This window comes from Stegostoma tigrinum, chromosome 22 (genome assembly GCF_030684315.1).
Source record: "Stegostoma tigrinum isolate sSteTig4 chromosome 22, sSteTig4.hap1, whole genome shotgun sequence".
In the NCBI taxonomy this organism is placed as follows: domain Eukaryota; kingdom Metazoa; phylum Chordata; class Chondrichthyes; order Orectolobiformes; family Stegostomatidae; genus Stegostoma; species Stegostoma tigrinum.
In genome coordinates this window covers 14,013,020-14,034,452 of record NC_081375.1, presented here as the reverse complement: position 1 = coordinate 14,034,452, position 21,433 = coordinate 14,013,020, and the positions used below count along the sequence as shown (strand labels likewise).

General features: G+C 44.8%; 1 protein-coding gene across 1 annotated transcript in view; it reads left to right on the top strand.

Moving 5' to 3' along the window:
• Window positions 1–21,433, top strand: part of rptor (regulatory associated protein of MTOR, complex 1) — a 384,600-nt gene that overhangs the window by 172,811 nt on the left and 190,356 nt on the right. Inside the window, exons 10-11 of the mRNA XM_048554896.2 lie at window positions 4,799–4,874; window positions 20,585–20,686. Coding sequence (XP_048410853.1) covers window positions 4,799–4,874; window positions 20,585–20,686 — 178 coding nt within the window. The remainder of the gene's footprint in view (window positions 1–4,798; window positions 4,875–20,584; window positions 20,687–21,433) is intronic.

The following is a 21,433-nucleotide window of genomic DNA, read 5'->3' as shown; positions in this document are numbered from 1 at the left end:
TCTTGACAGGTAATCTTGTATGCTGTCTCTAGCTATCTGCAGCCTCGTCATTCTGCTGAACGCAGAACTGAGCTTCAAACTCAACATCCTCTCCATCATCAAGAATACTTCCTTCCAACGCAAAATGTTGTTATCCTCTGTCTTTCTCCTGGTTTCAATTATTGCTGAATCCATGCCTTTTCAGTCTTTGGCTATAATCATTGGCCGCCTTGACAGTATTCCATGATCACTTTCCACAAGTCAATTCCAGTGTCCTAGAGCAGTGATCTTGTCCAGCTGTGGCTTTTGGGTACCCCATTGTTCCTTAATTGGCTTTTCCCATGTCCAGGAGTCATCAACTGAACTGTGGTGAACTTTGTCTTAATTTTACTTTTTTAAAATTATGTATGACTTCAGTCATTAATATCGGTGCTATGGTTGGACAACTTAGAAAACTTTTTTGTATCATGTAAAAGTACACATGACAATAATATTCTGTTCCGTTCATCTTGCTGACCCGTAGTGACTCTCTCATGTGGCAAGTGGAGCTTCACTTGTCATCGCTGACTATACATACTCTCCAGCTTCAGAAAGCACTACTTCTGCAGCCTAGCTCTGATTGTCTTTGAAGTGCCTTGAGATATTTTTCTGTGTTAAAGATGTCATAAAAATGCATGTAAACAAAGCAGATGTCCAGTATAAACTAGATTGACACTAGGCAAGCATATATTTGCAGGAAACAGAAAGAAGACCTGAAATTCATCTATATAAAACAGATTAAAATTCAGGTCTCCCGGCTGGTGGCCAGTTTTCTGTCTAACGTAATGCATGATTTCATCAAATCTATCACATCTCTATAGGGCTCTTAACAAGCTGAAAAGAGGACTGAAACAGGAGAAGTTGTAAATATATTTAGTCCAAATTTTTGTAAAGTAATATGTTTGTGGAAGAAGAACAAGAGAGAGATCTCAATTGAAAGATGCATATAATATAGGTTTTTGTCAGAACCTACTGTGCGTAGTGGTATATGAGACAAACTGCTTATTCTGCTGTTGTCTATCCAGAACAAGTCAGATTGTATCAAAGCATTATGGTGAATTGCATCCAGGAGTTTGTAGTTTTGCGCAGGCAGTGTTTATATATGTAGATCTTTGACATCCTTACCTCCTGAGCTGTTAGTGATTGATTTTTATCTCTGTATTGACACTAATGAAAGGTACTTTGTATGTGAAAAGGCCACAGGCCTGAATTGCAACCTTCCACCAGGAGAGCCAGTGGGCAGCCTTTGGTGACCCATATACCTTTCCACTTGTCTGTATTTTATGGTTCTGCCAGGAGTTATGCTCCTGTCCATGTAGCTCTTAGATTCATAAAATCACACAAGCCTTGTGACCACCTCAATGTATGATCAAGATTTGAGTGAAGATTTTGTAGCTCGGATGCTGGTTGTAGATGTTGGTGTGTTCGCCAAGCTGGGAGGTTTGATAGCAGACGTTTCGTCCCCTTACGAGCGCTGTAGGGCCCTTGTGAAGTATCCAGAGGAGACACTACAGCACTGAGGATGTCACCGAGTAAGCAGACGTTTCATCTGATATCAAACCTCCCAGCTTGGCGAACCCATCAACATCTATAACTCAATGTGTGATACCTAGAGGAGATAGCAGGGAACCTAGACAACCTAATACTTTGAAAATATGAATGCAGGCAGATGAAGTCATGGAAAAAGCTGGAAATACTTTACATTTTGAATTTGATTTGCAGAGTGCAGTGGTAATAAGATTATGATAATCTTGGAAAAAGGGAGTGTTTAAGACTTCCAGCGCAGTAAGTGTGCTTGGGCCCTTCGTTATATAAAGGACGTTAAGGCCATACAGCAGGAATGAAAAACTGTCATTGTAAACAGTAGCTTAAATTTTTTCTTTGAAGTAGTAAAGGCTAAAAGGACATTTAATGAAAGTTGTTTACAATTTATGAATGGCTCTGTTGGAGCAAACAGAGAATGATATTTTTGCAATTGGAGAATCAATAATGACAGCATTGGTGAATTAAGTTAACCTGAGGCAAGGCAATAACATTTTTGCCCAGTGCATTTAAGCAAAAATACTTTGTCATAATAAATAATTGAAGTAGAAATTATGGCTATTTTTGAGGCATAAATACTTGAATATTTGAAGCAGAGGAGAAAGCAGGGTTTTGGGGAGACATTAGGACAATAACCATAGTTTTGGATTCCTTTAACGAAGATTTGGCACAGAGGTGATAGGCTGAATGGTCAGTACATGTTCTGGTCGTTACACTTCAGGTGTAACTAAAGGCACAAATCTGAGTTTTAAAAGATTTTAAAAAACCATATTTAGTTAGAAACTTTTGGCTGGTTATGTGATACTTGGGATGTATTTAACAAATCCCAAGTGTACAACTCCTGAAACTGATCATGCTGAATAAAATTGTGATGTGCCTTAATTCCAAAAATGAACGTGTGGACAACTGTATACATCTTCTCTGAGGATCATATACAGAATGAAAATTTAATTCTACGCCATGGTTTTCTAATCCCCTCAAAATCCAGTTATCTGCTCCTAAGAATTGGTATTGAAATTTCCACAGAATTGTAGGTGGTCCTTTCAAGTTGGAGGCTTCTTGTCTTTGTATTTCATTTGCTTGCATTTGAACAACTTAATAGAAAAGGCCAGATGGATATGTGACGCAAATCTCAAATTATCTTTTCTTGTTCAGTGTCACATGGCATCCTCTATTGTTATTCTAGACACGCATGAGCAGTTTGAAGTAACTGCAATTTGATGCCTGCAGTGTCAGCAAACAATCATGCACTTTGACAAATCTTTGGTTTGGTGAATCTTCAGGATTTACATGTGTATTTGTCCTGTGGTGTTAAATTCTCTTTACAGTTGTAGTAAATAGTGAGGCAAACTATTCTGTATGGAACACACTTCAAAATTTATTGGCTGGCTTGATGTCTTAATAATGGATTTGCTTTAACTGGAGTTTTCCTCGGTTTATGTAAACAAGGCATTCAAAATGTCACTTGGAGAGAAAAATGGTATTTTAAAGGCTTAGGAAAAGCTTTACTGAATTCTAATTTTAATTGAGATATCGTATCTGCATATGATATTTATGTGGGAAATGCTGTGATCTTTTCAATTTCCCTCCTCATTTGAATTGGCACTGTGTATTTCATTTTTCTACATAAGTTCCATTAAATCCTATTACAGCCACCAAAATGGAAGCCCAGCTCTCCAGCGACCAAGATGAATAAACCAAACCAGTCAAAGATGCCAAGCTTATGGTCCTACCTTCATTGAATCATAGAATCTCACAATGGGGGAAGAGCAATTTGGCCCATCAAGCCTGTACTAATCCTCCGAAGTGCATCTCACCCAAACCCAGCTTCTCACCTTATTCTGGTAACCCCACTTTTACCTTGCCTGCACGTCACTGGACACTATGGGGCAATTTACCGTAGCTAATCCAGCTAATCTGCACATTTTTGGACTAGTGCTTGTGGACAACTTTGTGCTAGTTAACCAAGCTAAGCCGGGGAAAATTTCTGTGCCTTTGGTCAGACAGAGGAAAGTCAACCAGGTTTCCTGCTGAGTGTTATTTAGTAATTATTACTGGAAGTATGGTTGATATCAGATGAACTGGAGATTACATTTGGCGATGATGCCAGAGCTGAATAACTTTATGGAAGCATTTGCCCATAAAGAAAGGGAGACAGTGTTTATGAACGACATGACTGTACGTTAGTGTGTGTAACTGTGACATGTTTGTCATTAGCAGCAACTTCATTGCCCTGTTAGTTGGTAAGTTGCTTTTACTCTGCTAAGTGACTTGTCGGGTAAATTACCACTACTTATAACCTGTAATTTTGACAATTTCTGTTCTATGTGAAAATTAAGCACCTCCCATTTATGTATTGTTTTTAATATGAAATACAGTCCCTTATAACTTCGTAATCAGGCAAAAATAGATACTGAACCAAAGAAGTGAATAGTAGGTTTCTGGACAATCTTGGCTATACAGGGCTACATCCTGGTGAATCTGTCGTGTAACTTCTCTGCAGCCTCAATATCCTTTTTTTGTTTGAAAATAACAGTGTATTTTAGATCTTAATGTTTTATATCCAGGTTCAGTAGGTACTGAGATTGCCAGTAGTTTGATTCAACCCAGTGGTAAGAGGTTTGTAGGGGTGGGTGGTGAAGACAATACCTTTGGTCATCCCAATGCTCAATTAGAGGAAATGGCAGCTTGTCCAAAACTAGTTGGGTAAGAAAAAATACTTGATGAGAAGGGATTTAAGCACAGATATTTGGACGTTAAGGGACTCCAGTGATATGCAGTCAAAAGTCAACTGTTTATATTGCACGGCTCAAGAGATCTTGCAGCCCTTTGTTTCTCTTATGTTCTTGGGCTTGGATATAAGAGGTGGTAGTTTGTTGAAGTCTTGAGAGAGGGAAAGGAAGTTACCTGTCATAAATGCAGAGGTGTTGAGACAAGTTAGTGGATGGGCTTTGGTGAAGGGTTGATGGTTTTGAAAAAATTTAAGCTTGAATCTTTTGTAGTGTCAGATGACAGATTTTTGGTGATAAAAAGGTGAAGAAGGGCCGACGGGAGGAACGCTATTGAACGTGCAACCCTTTTAAGTGACTGCATTGCATATGTGAATCTAGAACAGTTTCAGAAATGTTAAAAATAGATGCTGGAATGGAAATTGCTGTGTCAATAGTGTTGCTGGCAACAAAATAAACATCAATACATAGATCGAATCAACACAGTGAATCTGTGCATCACTTTGCAGGCAAGCTTGGGACCTTGCAGTGGATATTTGCCTTTCACAGCTTCCTACCATCATTGAAGAGGGAACAGCTTTTCGGGTGAGTTGATCAATTTTTTTCCAGAAGCTTTTGTTTACCGTTCATTTTTGTAGTAGGCATTTTGTAGTGCAACCTGTAGTGCCATTGTATGTTCTGATTAACACAATAAGGAATAACTAAAACCTAAACTTTAACTATAAATACTTGTCAGCCATGGCTCAGTAGTAGTACTCATGGCCCCTGAGTTAGAGGTTGTGGAACTTGGAAAACATTGGGAGCAAAATTAAGCTGACACTCCATTTTGTACTGTCCAAGATGCTGAAATTTACGAAAGTTGTTAAATGATGCCTGCCCTCTGAGGATGGTGAGAAAAGAAAATCCTACAGTATTGTTGAAAGGAGGGCAGGAGAGTTCTTCTGCTGTTCTGGTCAACATTTATTCCTCAGCCAGAATTTAAAACAGATGAAAGCAAAATACTGCAGATTCTGGAAATCTGAAACAAGCATAGAAAGTATTGGAAAAATCAGGGGGTGTGGCAGCATTTGTGAAGGGAAAAACAGTTATGGATATAAGTTTGCTCGCTGAGCTGGAAGGTTCGTTTTCAGACGTTTGGTCACCATTCTAGGTAACATCATCTGTCTGCCGATTCCTCAGCAACAAACCCAAACAAACAGACAAAAAGGACCCAGAAACCATAACCACACTCCCCTACATCAAAGACATTTCCGAAATGACTGCCAGACTACTCGGACCTCTTGGCATCAGGGTAGCCCACAAACCCACCAACACACTAAAACAGCAGCTAATGAACTTAAAAGACCCTATACAGACAACAAGCAAAACAAACGTAATTTACAAAATACCTTGCAAGAACTGTGACAAACACTACATTGGACAAACTGGCAGAAAGCTAGCCACCAGGATACATGAACATCAACTAGCCACAAAACGACATGACCCACTATCACTCGTATCCTTACATATAGATGAGGAAGGACACCACTTTAATTGGGACAACACATCCATCCTAGGACAAGCCAAACAGAGACATGCACGAGAATTCCTAGAGGCATGGCATTCCAACCGGAACTCCATCAACAAACACATTGATTTGGAGCCCATCTACCACCCTCTGAGAAAAAGAACAGGAAATGACACCAACACAGGAAATGACATCACCAACCCAAGGAAACCTAAACAGATAAATAAGAAAGTGGGACATAACACCAGCGCTTCATCGGAGGCTCACCGATGATGTTACCTAGAATGGTGACGAAATGTCTGAAAACGAACCTTCCAGCTCAGCGAGCAAACTCACATCCAGAACCTCAACCTGAGCTACAAATCTTCTCAAAACTCACTAGAAACAGTTATATTTTGAGTCCAGTATGACAACTCTTCCATTTGACTGTAAGACATTGAAGTAAATATAGGCCAGTCAGCTCATCGAGTCTGTTCTGACATTCAGTAAGAACATGACTGATCTGATGACCCTTTACTCCACTTTCATGCCTTTTTGGCCCCCCAGACACCTTGATACCCTTAATGATTAAAAATCTGTCTTTCAGCTTTTAAGTATGCTTAATGACTTAGCCTCAGTAGCCGTTTGTGGTAAATAATTCCTCCTCATTATCCCTGCCTTAGGTCTGCAACCCGTTATTCTGTGATTATGCCTTCTAGCCTTGGACCCTCCCGTAAGGGAAACCACTTTCTTATCGACTCTGTCAAACTCCTAGGCACTTGTATGTTTTAGTAATGTTCAGTCATATTCTTCTAAATATTGATAGGTAAAGGGTCACCCTCCTCAGGGTTTCCTCATAAAACAATTCATCCATACTCAGAGTTCTGAAGAATAGTCAATCCAGAATTGAAAGATTCACTCTGTTTCCCTCTCCACATGTCTTGTCAGGCTTTTGGCATTCTCCAGCATTTCTTGTTTATGTCTAAAACAGATAACCTTGTTCATTTAGTTGCTGTTTGTGGGACTGTAATGTGTGCAAGTTAGCGGCCGTGTTTCCCACATGATGAAAGTGACTTCACTTAATAAGTATCAGAGATAATGGGAACTGCAGATGCTGGAGAATTCCAAGATAATAAAATGTGAGGCTGGATGAACACAGCAGGCCAAGCAGCATCTCAGGAGCACAAAAGCTGACGTTTCGGGCCTAGACCCTTCATCAGAGAGGGGGATGGGGAGAGGGAGCTGGAATAAATAGGGAGAGAGGGGGAGGCGGACTGAAGATGGAGAGTAAAGAAGATAGGTGGAGAGAGTATAGGTGGGGAGGTAGGGAGGGGATAGGTCAGTATAGGGAAGACGGACAGGTCAAGGAGGTGGGATGAGGTTAGTAGGTGGCTGGGGGTGCGGCTTGGTGTGGGAGGAAGGGATGGGTGAGAGGAAGAACCGGTTCGGGAGGCAGAGACAGGTTGGACTGGTTTTGGGATGCAGTGGGTGGGGGGGAAGAGCTGGGCTGGTTGTGTGGTGCAGTGGGGGGAGGGGACGAACTAGGCTGGTTTAGGGATGCAGTAGGGGAAGGGGAGATTTTGAAACTGGTGAAGTCCACATTGATACTATATGGCTGCAGGGTTCCCAGGCGGAATATGAGTTGCTGTTCCTGCAACCTTCGGGTGGCATCATTGTGGCAGTGCAGGAGGCCCATGATGGACATGTCATCTAGAGAATGGGAGGCGGAGTGGAAATGGTTTGCGACTGGGAGGTGCAGTTGTTTGTTGCGAACTGAGCGGAGGTGTTCTGCAAAGTGGTCTCCAAGCCTCCGCTTGGTTTCCCCAATGTAGAGGAAGCCACACCGGGTACAGTGGATGCAGTATACCACATTGGCAAATGTGCAGGTGAACCTCTGCTTGATGTGGAATGTCATCTTGGGGCCTGGGATGGGGGTGAGGGAGGAGGTGTGGGGACAAGTGTAGCATTTCCTGCGGTTGCAGGGGAAGGTGCCGGGTGTGGTGGGGTTGGAGGGCAGTGTGGAGCGAACAAGGGAGTCACGGAGAGAGTGGTCTCTCCGGAAAACAGACAGGGGAGGGGATGGAAAAATGCCTTAGGTGGTGGGGTCGGATTGTAAATGGCGGTAGTGTCGAGGATGATGCGTTGTATCCGGAGGTTGGTAGGGTGGTGTGTGAGAACGAGGGGGATCCTCTTAGGGCGGTTGTGGCGGGGGCGGGGTGTGAGGGATGTGTTGCGGGAAATACGGGAGACGCGGTCAAGGGCGTTCTCGATCACTGTGGGGGGAAAGTTGCGGTCCTTGAAGAACTTGGACATCTGGGATGTGCGGGAGAGGAATGTCTTATCGTGGGGGCGGAGGCGGAGGAATTGGGAATAGGGGATGGAATTTTCGCAGGAGGGTGGGTGGGAGGAGGTATATTCTAGGTAGCTGTGGAAGTCGGTGGGCTTGAAATGGACATCAGTTACAAGCTGGTTGCCTGAGATGGAGACTGAGAGGTCCAGGAAGGTAAGGGATGTGCTGGAGATGGCCCAGGTGAACTGAAGGTTGGGGTGGAAGGTGTTGGTGAAGTGGATGAACTGTTCGAGCTCCTCTGGGGAGCAAGAGGCGGCGCCGATACAGTCATCAATGTACCGGAGGAAGAGGTGGGGTTTGGGGCCTGTGTAGGTGCGGAAGAGGGACTGTTCCACGTAACCTACAAAGAGGCAGGCATAGCTGGGGCCCATGCGGGTGCCCATGGCCACCCCATTAGTCTGTAGGAAGTGGGAGGAGTCAAAAGAGAAGTTGTTGAGTGTGAGGACGAGTTCAGCTAGGTGGATGAGTGTGTCGGTAGAGGGGGACTGGTCGGGCCTGTGGGACAGGAAGAAGCGGAGGGCCTTGAGGCCATCTCCATGCGGAATGCAGGTGTACAGGGACTGGACGTCCATGGTGAATATGAGGTGTTGGGGGCCAGGGAATTGGAAGTCCTGGAGGAGGTGGAGGGCATGGGTGGTGTCACGGACGTAGGTGGGGAGTTCCTGGACCAAAGGGGAGAAAATGGAGTCCAGATAGGTGGAGATGAGTTCGGTGGGGCAGGAGCAGGCTGAGACGATGGGTCGACCAGGGCAGGCAGGTTTGTGGATTTTGGCCCACGGCCGACGGAACCCCGCCCACGGCCGACGGAACCCCGCCCACGGCCGACAGAACCCCGCCCACGGCCGACAGAACCCCGCCCACGGCCGACAGAACCCCGCCCACGGCCGACAGAACCCCGCCCACGGCCGACAGAACCCCGCCCACGGCCGACGACCTCATCGCTCCGCCCACAACCTCCACAGCCAGCAACCCCAGAGGAGACAGCCACACTCAGCCCTGCCGCATCTTCACCATCCCCCCAGACCTCCCACTGACTGAGGACAAACGGTCAGTCCTTAGCAAGGGGCTCACCTTTGTCCCCCGACAACCACACATCAACGAATACCAGTCACGGTTGGACATAGAGCAGTTTTTCCGCCGTCTTCGCCTCCATGCCTACTTCTTCAACCGGGAACCTAACCGTCCTTCCACTGACCCCTTCACCCACTTCCAACACAAGTCCTCCTCCTGGACACCACCCCCAGGCCTCCTACCCTCCCTCGACCTCTTCATCTTCAACTGCCGTCGAGACATTAACCGCCTCAACCTCTCCACCCCTCTCACCCACTCCAACCTCTCCCCCGCAGAACGGGCAGCCCTCCGCTCCCTCCGCTCCAACCCCAACCTCACCATCAAACCCGCAGACAAGGGTGGCGCAGTGGTAGTATGGCGCACTGACCTCTACATCGCCGAGGCCAGACGCCAACTCTCCGACACCACCTCCTACCGCCTCCTCGATCATGACCCCACAGCCGAGCACCAAACCATCATCTCCAACACCATTCACGACCTCATCACCTCAGGGGACCTCCCACCCACAGCCTCCAACCTCATTGTTCCCCAACCCCGCACGGCCCGTTTCTATCTCCTTCCCAAAATCCACAAACCTGCCTGCCCTGGTCGACCCATCGTCTCAGCCTGCTCCTGCCCCACCGAACTCATCTCCACCTATCTGGACTCCATTTTCTCTCCTTTGGTCAAGGAACTCCCCACCTACGTCCGTGACACCACCCACGCCCTCCACCTCCTCCAGGACTTCCAATTCCCTGGCCCCCAACACCTCATATTCACCATGGACATCCAGTCCCTGTACACCTGCATTCCGCATGGAGATGGCCTCAAGGCCCTCCGCTTCTTCCTGTCCCACAGGCCCGACCAGTCCCCCTCTACCGACACACTCATCTGCCTAGCTGAACTCGTCCTCACACTCAACAACTTCTCTTTTGACTCCTCCCACTTCCTACAGAATAAGGGGGTGGCCATGGGCACCCGCATGGGCCCCAGCTATGCCTGCCTCTTTGTAGGTTACGTGGAACAGTCCCTCTTCCGCACCTACACAGGCCCCAAACCCCACCTCTTCCTCCGGTACATTGATGACTGTATCGGCGCCGCCTCTTGCTCCCCAGAGGAGCTCGAACAGTTCATCCACTTCACCAACACCTTCCACCCCAACCTTCAGTTCACCTGGGCCATCTCCAGCACATCCCTCACCTTCCTGGACACCTCAGTCTCCATCTCAGGCAACCAGCTTGTAACTGATGTCCATTTCAAGCCCACCGACTCCCACAGCTACCTAGAATATACCTCCTCCCACCCACCCTCCTGCAAAAATTCCATCCCCTATTCCCAATTCCTCCGCCTCCGCCGCATCTGCTCCCACGATAAGACATTCCACTCCCGCACATCCCAGATGTCCAAGTTCTTCAAGGACCGCAACTTTCCCCCCACAGTGATCGAGAACGCCCTTGACCGCGTCTCCCGTATTTCCCGCAACACATCCCTCACACCCCGCCCCCGCCACAACCGCCCTAAGAGGATCCCCCTCGTTCTCACACACCACCCTACCAACCTCCGGATACAACGCATCATCCTCCGACACTTCCGCCATTTACAATCCGACCCCACCACCTAAGACATTTTTCCATCCTCTCCCCTGCCTGCTTTCCGGAGAGACCACTCTCTCCGTGACTCCCTTGTTCGCTCCACACTGCCCTCCAACCCCACCACACCCGGTACCTTCCCCTGCAACCGCAGGAATTGCTACACTTGCCCCCACAACTCCTCCCTCACCCCTATCCCAGGCCCCAAGATGACTTTCCACATTAAGCAGAGGTTCACCTGCACATCTGCCAATGTGGTATACTGCATCCATTGTACCCGGTGCGGCTTCCTCTACATTGGGGAAACCAAGCGGAGGCTTGGAGACCGCTTTGCAGAACACCTCCGCTCAGTTCGCAACAAACAACTGCACCTCCCAGTCGCAAACCATTTCCACTCCCCCTCCCATTCTCTAGATGGCATGTCCATCATGGGCCTCCTGCAGTGCCACAATGATGCCACCCGAAGGTTGCAGGAACAGCAACTCATATTCCGCCTGGGAATCCTGCAGCCATATGGTATCAATGTGGACTTCACCAGTTTCAAAATCTCCCCTTCCCCTACTGCATCCCTAAACCAGCCCAGTTCGTCTCCTCCCCCCACTGCACCACACAACCAGCCCAGCTCTTCCCCCCCCACCCACTGCATCCCAAAACCAGTCCAACCTGTCTCTGTCTCCCTAACCTGTTCTTCCTCTCACCCATCCCTTCCTCCCACCCCAAGCCACACCCCCATCTACCTACTAACCTCATCCCACCTCCTTGACCTGTCCGTCTTCCCTGGACTGACCTATCCCCTCCCTACCTCCCCACCTATACTCTCTCCCCCTATCTTCTTTACTCTCCATCTTTGGTCCGCCTCCCCCTCTGTCCCTATTTATTCCAGTTCCCTCTCCCCATCCCCCTCTCTGATGAAGGGTCTAGGCCCGAAACGTCAGCTTTTGTGCTCCTGAGATGCTGCTTGGCCTGCTGTGTTCATCCAGCCTCACATTTTATTATCACTTAATAAGTATTTCTTTGGCTGTAAATTCCTGATTGTCTGCAACCTGCTATATATATATATATATATATATGCAAGTATTTTGTTCTTATTGAAGTTGTGTGTGTGACCCAGCATGCGTTCCTGTCAATCTGCGATAATCCCAGGATGTGGTTTTCCATGTGCTCTCTTAATTGGAAGAGACAAAGATGAAGCTCTGCAAAATCTAGATTGCGAAAGGGTGATTTTATTTGTTCTCTTGATATAACTTTTTACCTGTTTTTAATGCTGAATTGGACAACAAATTAATCCAATGTTCAATTCAACAGTTTGATGAGGCATGACTGTGACTTTCACTGATTGTAAGGAGCTTCCGGTAGTAACCAAGCCCTTTCATGGTGCAGAGTTTTTAAACAAGTTTTGTCATTGTACTGTTGGTGGGTAATGTTAGGACTAAATATAAATGATAAATATTTAGGAAAAGACACGTAACACACTCCTCTTTAACTGCGCATACATTGATCAAGATGCACAGATGGTGTTAGGTAGGAGAAGAGAAAAATCCACTGTAGTTGTAACAGCAACACCTCATCTGATTCATCAGGTTCTAGTGTAATCTGTGTCATACACAACATCTGGGATCAAAGCAATGTCTCTTCATCTCCATTTATTTTCTGATCCTGGGATGGAGGGAGAAGACTGTTCATCAGTGACAACTGAAGGGAGAGGATGTGAGGGATTAGACTCTGGAAAAGTTGATTCAGAATATCTGAGAGTAAACATTTGTGTTTGGAAATCTTAAACTAAACTTCAACTGAAAATGTAAGTCATGAAGTTCATTGGGACATGAATATTGAATCCACGTCAGCCATTGAATCCAGAAGGAGAAATCTAGAAGGCAACATTGTTTTTGTTTGTTCTGTCTCCTCCTAAAGTTTTAAATTAGTGAACTCACTATGGAAAGAACTTTAACCAGTTACCAACTCTGAAACATCATTGCACCATTTGCTGTGTGTGTGTGTGTGTGTGTGTGTGTGTGTGTGTGTGTGTGTGTGTGTGTGTGTGTGTGTGTGTGAGAGAGAGAGAGAGAGAGAGAACACACGCACATGGAGAAACAGTAGAAATGTGGAAGAGATTTGTGGAAGGGATACCAGTGCCTGTCCAAGCTGGAAACCCATTGCCTCAGTCATGCTGCAGAGAGACCATTCACTTACTCCTGGTGTGGGAAGAGATTCACCAAGTTATCCGACTTGAAGTCTCACAAGACAGTTCACACTGGGGAGAGGTTGTTAATCTGCTGTGAATGTGGGAAGAGATTCACCTGGTCATCTTGGTTCATGACTTGCTAACCAACTGGCAGTGGGGTTGGAAGGTTGGGGTGGGGGGGTGCGGGGAGCGCAGCCATTCACCTGTTGGTGTGTGTGAGTGAGTGAGAGAGAAGAGATTTACAAGCCAATTTCCTCTTACCCTCACCCCTGTAGAATTGACCAATTCTATGATTTTGCTTTTAATCTATCGTATCTTTTGTCTATTAATTGTGTGTAACTGCATTGTTCCTGATGGGGCTTGAAGTCTTCCATGAAATAATATTGAATGTACCAGAAATATAAAAATCATACTGAAAATGTTAGACTTCCTTATTCCTGGTGCTGATGGCCCGATGAGGTTCTTTTTTAAAATTACTAATATTTCAGATTTCTAGTAGAATCATTGAATTTATAAAACAGAAGGAGGCCATTAACCATGGTAGAACTTAAGCAGGAAGAGGCCCTGAGGAGTATTGTGGAACAGAGGCACAGAGAAGCACAAGCACAAGTACATTGTTCATTGAAAGCAGCGTCACAAGTGGACAGGGTGGTGAAGAAGATATTTAGCATGCTGGCCTACATTGGCCGAGGCATTGAATATAAGAGTTGGGAAATTAAATTACTGTTGTATAAGTCATTGGTGAGGCTGCACTTGGAGTATTGTGTATAGTTTTGGTCACCCTGTTCTAGTAAAGACATAGTTAAACTGGAAAATGTGTAAAGAAGATTTACAAGGATGTTGCCAGAACTATTAGGTCTGAGTTTATAGGGAGAAGTTGGCCAGTGTAGCGCTTTATTCCTTAGAACATAGGCGAATGAGTGGTGACCTTACTGAGGTGTATAAAATCATGAGGAGCTAGATAAGATGAATACATAGTCTTTTTCCCAAGAATGGGGAATTGAAAACGAGATGTCGTATGTTTAAGGTGAGAGTGGATACATTTAAGAAGGACCTGAAGGGCACTTCTTGCAGATAGTGTGTGTGTGTAAATGGAATGGTCTGCTGGAGAAAGTGTTTGAGGCAGGTACAACAGCAACATGTAAAAAAGATCTGGAAAGATACATGGATGGGAATGATTTGGAGGGATATGCAGGCAGTTGCAGGCAATTGGATCGAGCTGAATGGGCATCATGATCAGCACGGACCAGTTGGGGCTGAAGGGCCTGTGTCCGTGCTGTATTACTCGATGACTCTGTTCTCCGAACATATGACCCATCCTATATCTACTACCCAAAAGAGCTACCAAGCTTGTCATATTCTCCAGCTCTATCTCCGTAGCCCTAAAAATTAATCAGTTTCAAGTATGTATCCAGCTCTCTTTGAATCCTGCTGTGGAATGCACCTCCTCCATTCTCCCAGACAGGATGTGCCAAATTCTAACAATTCTGAGTAAAGAAGTTTCACTCTGCTCAGGGCCCTGTGTTGCTTTGAAAAGAATGAAAACTGGAAGGATGGGATTTAAGTTGGGAGCTGTTGCAGAAAATAAGCTCAGAACTGGTGATTGATGATTTTGAAGCTTGTGAAATCCACATTGATACCATTGGCCTGCAGGATTCCCAAGCGTAATATGAGTTACTTTCCACATCAAGCAGATGTTCACCTGCACATCTGCCAGTGTGGCATACTGCATCCTCTGTACCCATTATGTCTTCCTCTACATCGGGGAAACCAAGCGGAGGCTTGGGGACTTCTTTGCAGAAGACTTATGCTCAGTTCGCAATAAACAACTGCACCTCCCAGTCGCAAACCATTTCAACTCCCCCTTGCATTCCTTAGACGACATGTCCATCCTGGGCCTCCTGCAGTGCCACAACGATGCCACCCGAATGTTGCAGGAACAGCAACTCATATTCTGCTTGGGAACCCTACAACCCAATGGTATCAATGTGGATTTCACAAGCTTCAAAATCTCCCCTCCCCCCACTGGTTCCTGAAACCAGCCCAGCTCGTCCTTGCTTCCCTAACCTGTTCTTCCTCTCACCTATCCCCTCCTCCCACCTCAAGCCGCACTTCCATTTCCTACCTACTAACCTCATCCTGCCCCCATCCTCCCCAGACTGACCCAACCCCTCCCTACCTCCCCACCTATACTCACCTCTACAGGCTCCATCCCTACCACTTTAACTTGTCATTCTCCTCTCCACCTATCTTCTCCTCTATCCATCTTCGACCCGCCTCCCTCTCTCTTCCTATTTATTTCAGAGCCCTTTTCTGATGAAGGGTCTAGGCCCGAAACGTCAGCTTTTGTGCTCCTGAGATGCTGCTTGGCCTGCTGTGTTCATCCAGCTCCACACTTTGTTATCTCAGGTTATATTGCAGGTTACATTATTTGAGGCTCGAGTTCATTCAACAATGTGGTAATGGCCAGAAAGAAGCTGTTCCTGAACTGCTCATGAGCGTTCAGACTTCTGTATCTTCTGGCTGACAGAAGAGGTTGGAGGAGGTCATTACCAGGGTGCTATGGGTCTTTGATGATATTGGCTGTGTTTCCACGGCAGCGAGCCATGTAAATAGAGTCCATGGATGGAAGGTTGGCTTCTGTGATGGTCTGGACTGTGCACACCACCTTCTGTAGTTCCTTACGGTCCTGGGCAGACCAGTTGCCATACCAGGCCGTTATGCACCCAGATGGTGTGCTTTAAGTGGTGCATCTGTAGAAGTTGGTGAGGGGCCTTATGGACCTGGCAAATTTCATGAGCCACCTGAGGAAGAAGAGGTGTTATTGTGACTTCTTGACTGCCGCATCCATGTGGGAAGTCCAGGACAGGTTATTGGTTGTTGTCATTCTGAGGAACCTGATGCTCTTCACCCTCCAATCTCAGTTCCGTTGATGCAGATGGGGACGTGTTCTCCTCCCTCCTTCCTGAAGCCAATGATCAGTTCTTTAGTTTTGCCGATGTTAAGAGACAGATTGTTTTCATTGTGCCACCTTACCAAACCCTCTATGTCCCTTCCGTATTTTGACTCCTTGTTAGCTATTTGTCCCACTACGGCAGTGTCATCCACGAACTTGCAGATGGCATTTAAGCAAAATTTGGCAGCATAGTTGTGTGTGTACAGTTGGGGCTAAGGACACATCCTTGGGGAGGCTGCAGTGTTGGATGTAGTAGAGTCAGCATTTTACTCTATTCGCTAGTCCAGGGAGCAATGGCTTGCCAAGGTCTCTCTGCCCGAGCATCAGGAAGCATATTCCACTGCCCTTTGCCTTGCCCAACGACACAGTGTGGCCTGTTTAGTGTATGGTGAACCTGTCAGCTTGTAGGGCACAGTCAGGAACGGCAGGGGTGAGCCAAGTCTATGAAGCACAGCACACAACCATCTCTCAGTTCCCCCTGGTAGGGACGTCTAGATTTAAGTTCATCCATTTTGTTTTCGATATTTTGGACATTTGCTAGGAGTACGCTGGGGAGGAGAGTCTTGAAACTGCATAGTTTCAACTTCGCCTTCAGGCCAGCATGTTTTCCCCCTTGTAGGATTCCTCCTTCCTGACAATCCAAAGAGGGGAGAAGGAAAACTTGTTAGAATTTCAAGTTCAAACAAATTACTTTCCATGTTCAAAATTCTTTGTGGCTGCTCCATCCCATCCCATGACCCATCGTGAAAGCAGTGTTTCTCCACGAGAAAGCATCTTAACATTTGAGTGTGTTAGTCTTGTTAGTCTTAGCATTAAAATCTCATGCCTGCCAAATTTATTTATGCTCAATAAGCAACTTCTCTTCTCCCGGTAATTAATTGCACTTTTGCATCTTTATGGAGCTCTGTAGTACACACAAATCCTCTGAACAAAGTGTAGTGTTTGAAAGATGATTCAGCAGCACAAACTATCATCTTTAAAAATGATGGGGGTGCATTTTCTTGAAACTAAAATGTGTGTGCATAAACATTTTTGCTGAACATCTGAAAGTAGAGTAGCAGTACCTCCAGAAAAGCAGCCTCCTTTATGGCAACAGAAAATTACTTAAAGGAGTAAACTAATTTGAACCAACAGATAGATGATGACCAAATTCTAGAAAATGGTTACAACCACGTGATTACACCATCACTTGGCTTTTCTAAAGGCCCTTCTGTGTGCAACCTCTTTAATTTACTGCACAAACATTGAATGTGTATGTAAATTCAAAACCATTTGAAGCCTTCTGGAGAAAACTAGTACATGGATTTTTAAAATATTTATCTCCATAGCAATATATATGAGCCTTTTATCACTTCCATCACAGATTTTCAAACTGTGATTCCTGAGCATTTGCATGGTTATCAGTTTTCTGGATGTGCAATACGTATTTTTTGATGGCATATATTCTGTGTTGCATACTAGTTGTCATCAGTGCACTGAAAGTATCATATGTCAGGTCAGGTGCCCTGAGCATCGAAATGTCAGTATCCTGACCAGCATCATTCCGTTTCCTGAATGAGAACTGAAAGAACTGCAGGTGCTGGAAATCAAAAAAAAACAAAAACAGAAATTGCCGGAAAAGCTCAGCAACTCTGGCAGCATCTGTGGAGAGAAATGTTCATGTTTCCAATTCTGTGACCCTTCCTCAAAACTGATGGTAGCTTGAGAAAAGTAGGTTTTTATATACCCATCCAGATGCCTTTTACATGTTCTAATTGTACCTGCCTCCACCACTTCCCCGGCAGCTCGTTCCGTACATGTGCCATCCTGTGAAAATGTTACTCCTCAGATCCTTTTTAAATCTTGCCCCATTCACCTGAAACCTATGGCCTCTATTTTTGGACTCCCCACACTAGGAAAAAGACCTTGGCTATTTACCCTGCCCATGCCCCTTGTGATTTTATGAACCTCTATAAGATCACTCAGCTTCCAATACTCGAGGGGAAAAAGGATCCAGCCTATTCAGCCTCTTCCTATAATGCAATCCAAACAATATCCTTGTAAATCTTTTATGCAACCTCGCAACAACATCCTCCCTATAGAAGAGCAACCAGAATTCATTCATGTGACTTGGTGTGTCATCTTCTGAATGGAAAAATATTGTATTGCTTGTAAGTGTACGAAATGTTCTTTTAATCTGTTCATAGGATGTGAACATTGCTCAAAAGGCCAGTATTTGTCATCCCACTCTAATTACCTTGGTAAGATTCCAGTGAACAGCTGTCTTGAGCTGTTACTGTCTAGTGGTGGGTAGTTACGCTTATGATGCCATATGATGTATTTCAGCAAGGCGTTTGAATTTCAGCAAGGCGTTTGATAGGGTTCCCCACAATAGGCTATTGTACAAAATGCGGAGGAATGCAATTGTGGGAGATATAGCAGTTTGGATCGGAAATTGGCTTGCTGAAAGAAGACAGAGGGTGGTAGTTGATGGGAAATGTTCATCCTGGAGACCAGTTACTAGTGGTGTACCGCAAGGGTCGGTGTTGGGTCCACTGCTGTTTGTCATTTTTATAAATGACCTGGATGAGGGCGTAGAAGGATGGGTTAGTAAATTTGCAGACGACATTAAGGTCGGTGGAGATGTGGATAGTGACGAAGGATGCTGTAGGTTGCAGAGAGACATAGATAAGCTGCAGAGCTGGGCTGAGAGGTGGCAAATGGAGTTTAATGCAGACAAGTGTGAGGTGATGCACTTTGGTAGGAGTGACAGGAAGGCAAAGTACTGGGCTGATGGTAAGATTCTTAGTAGTGTAGATGAGCAGAGAGATCTCGATGTCCATGTACACACATCCTTGAAAGTTGCCACCCAGGTTGACAGGGCTGTTAAGAAGGCATACAGTGTTTTAGCTTTTATTAATAGAGGGATTGAGTTCCGGAACCAAGAGATTATGGTGAAGCTGTACAAAACTCTGGTGCGGCCGCACTTGGAGTATTGTGTACGGTTCTGGTCACTGCATTATAAGAATGATGTGGAACCTTTAGAAAGGGTTCAGAGGAGATTTACTAGGATGTTCCCTGATATGGAGGGAAGGTCCTCCGAGGAAAGGCTGAGGGACTTGAGGCTGTTTTCATTAGAGAGAAGAAGGTTGAGAGGTGACTTAATTGAAACATATAAAATAATCAGAGGGTTAGATAGGGTGGATAAGGAGACCCTTTTTCCTAGGGTGGTGACGGCGAGCACGAGGGGGCATAGCTTTAAATTGAGGGGTGAAAGATATAGGATAGATGTCAGAGGTAGTTTCTTTACTCAGAGAATAGTAAGGGAATGGAACGCTTTGCCTGCAACAGTCGTAGATTCACCAACTTTAGGTACATTTAAGTCGTCATTGGATAAGCATATGGACGTACATGGAATAGTGTAGGTTAGATGGGCTTGAGATCGGTATGACAGGTCGGCACAACATCGAGGGCCGAAGGGTCTGTACTGTGCTCTAATGTTCTATGTTGAGAAGGAAGTTCCAGAATTCTTGACCCAGCAACAGTGAAGGAAAAGCTACGCAATGCCAAGTTTGAATGAAGTGTAGCTTGAAGGGAAACTTGCAGTTGGCGGTATTTCTGTGCCTATGTCCTGGCTCCTCTAGGTGATATCATTTAAAGGTTTGGAAGATGTCATTGAGGGTGGCATGGTAAATTGCTAAAAGCAGCTAAGAGATGGTACATGCTGCTGCCACCGTATACTTGTGCTGGAAGTGGTGAGTACTTAAGGCAGTGAATTAGATGCTGACCATATGGACCGCCTGTGTAGATCATATCGAGCTTCGTAGAATATTGTTGTAACTGTGCTCATCCAGGCAAGTGGAGAGCATCCTGTGACACACCTGCTTGTATCTTCTATAATTTCGACGAACTTTGAGGGGCCAGGAAATCAGTTAATTCTCAGTCTGTGAGCTGTTTTTGGAATCATAGTTTTTAAATAGCGAAGCTGATTGTGTTACTGTCAGTTCTAACAGCTAAAATGTTGATGGCGAGGGATTCAGTTATGGGAATGCTGTAAAAGAGGTCACTGGATTCTGTCTTGTGATAGAGATGATCATTGTCTGACGTTATGCAGTCTGACTTACTTTATTAATCCATATATGATTGCTAATGTGGGCAAAGACAGTTTCAGTGTTGGAGAAATTATAAATGAATGAATACTGTACAATCACAGTGACATGCTTTCGTATCAGTTCATATAGACACATTATACAAGTTGCAACAGCACTTTTGATTTATGAATCACTTTCAGTTGAAATGAGATTTGTTGAGTTCTTCTCATCCCTCAATGAATGGAAGGCTCAGATATGTTTGTACTGCAGCTTTAGTGTCAATACAATACTATTCACCACCTTAAAGGAAATGATTATTGAATTGACTCTTTCACCTTTTATACTTAAACAGATGGTACAGAATCTATTGAAGGAATGAGTTCTCTTTTTAGAAATAGCTCCTTCATAGTATTTGTCCATTAAATCTCTTAAAATGCTGAAAGTTTCATGTCAGTTCATTGTGGCCTGCTGATTTTCAACACTATTAAATATATTTTAAAGCCCTTGTTGATACAGTTTAACTATCAGCTCGTGCTGATGCAGTTAGGTATTGCACAAATCTTTCCAGCTGATTGCATGGATGCTCAAGGCCATAAATTGCCTCTTTTCCAGCATAGCCCATTCTTTGCTGAGCAGCTAACAGCGTTTCAGGTCTGGCTGACAATGGGTGTTGAGAACAGGAATCCACCAGAACAGCTGCCAATCGTCTTGCAGGTGAGTGTATTATCTGTATTAAAATGAAAATTACTGTGACTTAGAAATTGCATGACCAGATCTAAATTATTGTAGTTCTTTTATAATATTAACAGCTGTGCAGACTGTCTTTTGTCACTGACCATGAGGAAAAATTATATTGATTAATTGGTTTGGATTTCACAGGGTAAATATTCATTCAAAAACCATATTGGTTCATTATTCTTGACAAATGTATTCTTTGAGGCTTCATTTTAGGATTTTAGCCTGGTGACATTTTGGCTTCATCTGGGATTAGAAGACATCAAGTTATTGCCAGGAGCATGAAGTATTCAGTGATGAAGAAAAATGTTCATGTAGCAACTGTGAACTTGCAGAATGGAACCTGTATCCATTCAGTTGGAATAAATAGTTGAGAAGGAGCAACATGACGTGGTGAGGCATTTGAGCTTGAAATTCCTGTTGGCTTTTCTCATTAGAAGTTCATTCTGTTGAATTCTTTCATTGATTCTAGATGCAGTGATAATGTGAAAGAGATATGTTGGTTGTGGGGAAAGCAAATCAAGACCTTAAAACAAAAACTAGCATTTCCTGTTCAATGTGTATTTTCCGAAAACAAAACTTTCAGAAAGTTGGGCGGAGTGTTTGTGAATTGGGAGGCAGGAAATTATAATTTGTTGTTTGTAAAATGTTAAGGGGAAAAGCATTGTATGGTCTTTTTAAACGATGACGTGCTTTTGCTATACTCAGAGATTTAAAAAGGATGTC